At 36.3% G+C, this 1,845-nt stretch overlaps 1 protein-coding gene across 1 annotated transcript; it reads right to left on the minus strand.

The window, feature by feature from the left end:
- Window positions 1–259: 259 nt before the first annotated feature.
- LOC109270586 (olfactory receptor 6C2-like) lies at window positions 260–1,195 on the minus strand. The gene has a single exon (XM_019455265.2). The coding sequence runs from the start codon at window positions 1,193–1,195 to the stop codon at window positions 260–262; it is 936 nt and encodes a 311-aa protein (XP_019310810.2).
- Window positions 1,196–1,845: the final 650 nt, after the last annotated feature.

Raw genomic sequence — 1,845 nt, forward strand, 5'->3', positions numbered from 1 at the left:
TTTGGTTAAGTTGGATAGAAGGTATAGTAATTAATATACTTCCTACAAACAAAGCCATGTTTACTTTTAAGGGATGTTATCTTGATAGAGGTTCATTTATAAGAAGAGTAAAGAATGAACAGGGGCCTTAGGATGTTTTGAGGAAGATAACCTGATTTAGGGCACAGGTAAAGAAGACAGAATGACTTGTTAACTTAAAGAACTATGTTTAGGAGTCTCTGATCTTTTGAAAACTTGATTCTTAGTTTTCAGTATTCTCTTACTTCTTTGAGGGTAATGCAATTCTTTTGAATGAGTCACTGAAAGCTTGTCTCACTTGTTTGTTTCTCAGAGTGTAAATGAATGGGTTCAACATGGGAGCTATGGATGTCATTAGCACTGTCACACTCTTATTAATAGCCACTGATTCCTTTGCTGAAGGTTTAACATAGATGAAAATACAGCTTCCATATGTAATGGAAACAACAATCATGTGAGAAGAACAGGTAGAAAAGGCCCTTTTTCTTTGCTGGGCAGAGGGGAATTGTAGAATAGTCTTGATAATGCAGATATAGGACAGAACAACACACAGAAGGGTTGTGATGAAGGCCAGTACAGCACAGATCACCATCTGCTCTAAAAGCCAGGTGTCTGAGCATGATATCTTCAATATAGGATATGAATCACAGAAGAAATAATCAATGACATTTGAGTCACAGAATTCTAGATTTACTATCATGATAAGTGGTGCGAGTATGATCAACACACCAGCTGTCCAGCAGCAGAGGACAAACGTTCTGCAAACTTTGTTGTTGATGATGGTTACATAATGCAGGGGTTTGCAGATGGCCACATAGCGATCATAAGACATGATGGCCAAAAGATAAAATTCTGTTACCCCAAATGCATCAATAAAAAACACTTGAGTGACACAAATATTGTAAGTTATTGATCTATCACCTGTTGCTATGTTGTATAAATATCTAGGAATACAAGCAGATGTAAATGAAATTTCTAATAAGGCAAAATTCTGTAGGAAAAAGTACATGGGTGTTTTAAGGTGGGAGTCGAGCAAAGTGAGGAATATAATGGTCAGATTCCCAGTTATACTTAACATGTAAGTGAGAAATAGAAACATAAAAATTGGAATCTGAAGTTGAGGATCATCTGTCAGTCCGAGGAGAATGAAGGTTGTTATTGTCTGGTTTCTCATCATTGACCTCCAGTTTCTTTATTATTTTCAAGAAAAGTTCAAAGAGATTCCAAATGAATAGAGTAGTATCAAAGGCAAGTGGTACAGTACCCTATTTTGTTAGGGTATAGAGAGTCCCACTCTGTTGCTCCCACCTTTATAATCAAAACAAACCAGATTCATAACAAAATCATAGTTTTAAAAAATCTCAAATCTGAAGATCCAAAAAAAAACCTAAATGAAATAAACTAGATAAAGTAATACATTTTTCATAGGAGAGAAAAAAATCTCAACTACTGCCATCTAAGGCAGAAAGGATAAAGATGGAGGGGTTTGCCATAGGTAAAAATAAAAAGAAACCAGCCAAAATGTTAACGTAATTTTACTGGGTTGCGTAAGAGCCCCTGTAACAGATTGGAATTTCAAGGTTCTCTACTCAGAGTGACTTTTCTTATGCAACTCTTTCCTGCAAATCCATACCAGGTACTCAGTCAAGGTAGTATATCAGCGCTTTGAGGAAGGAACAGATATTGTCCCAAATGCAAGTCAAATGTCTTCTGAATACATTCCAAGTTTTCAAATACAGAAGAATGAGGAAGGGGGGCATACAGCTAAGAGAAACCCTTTTAATGTATTCTTAGTCTACACAAGATGCATGGAGGCTAATCTCCCCA

Source organism: Panthera pardus, unplaced genomic scaffold (assembly GCF_024362965.1).
Source record: "Panthera pardus isolate Hobbes unplaced genomic scaffold, ASM2436296v1 HiC_scaffold_6, whole genome shotgun sequence".
NCBI lineage: Eukaryota > Metazoa > Chordata > Mammalia > Carnivora > Felidae > Panthera > Panthera pardus.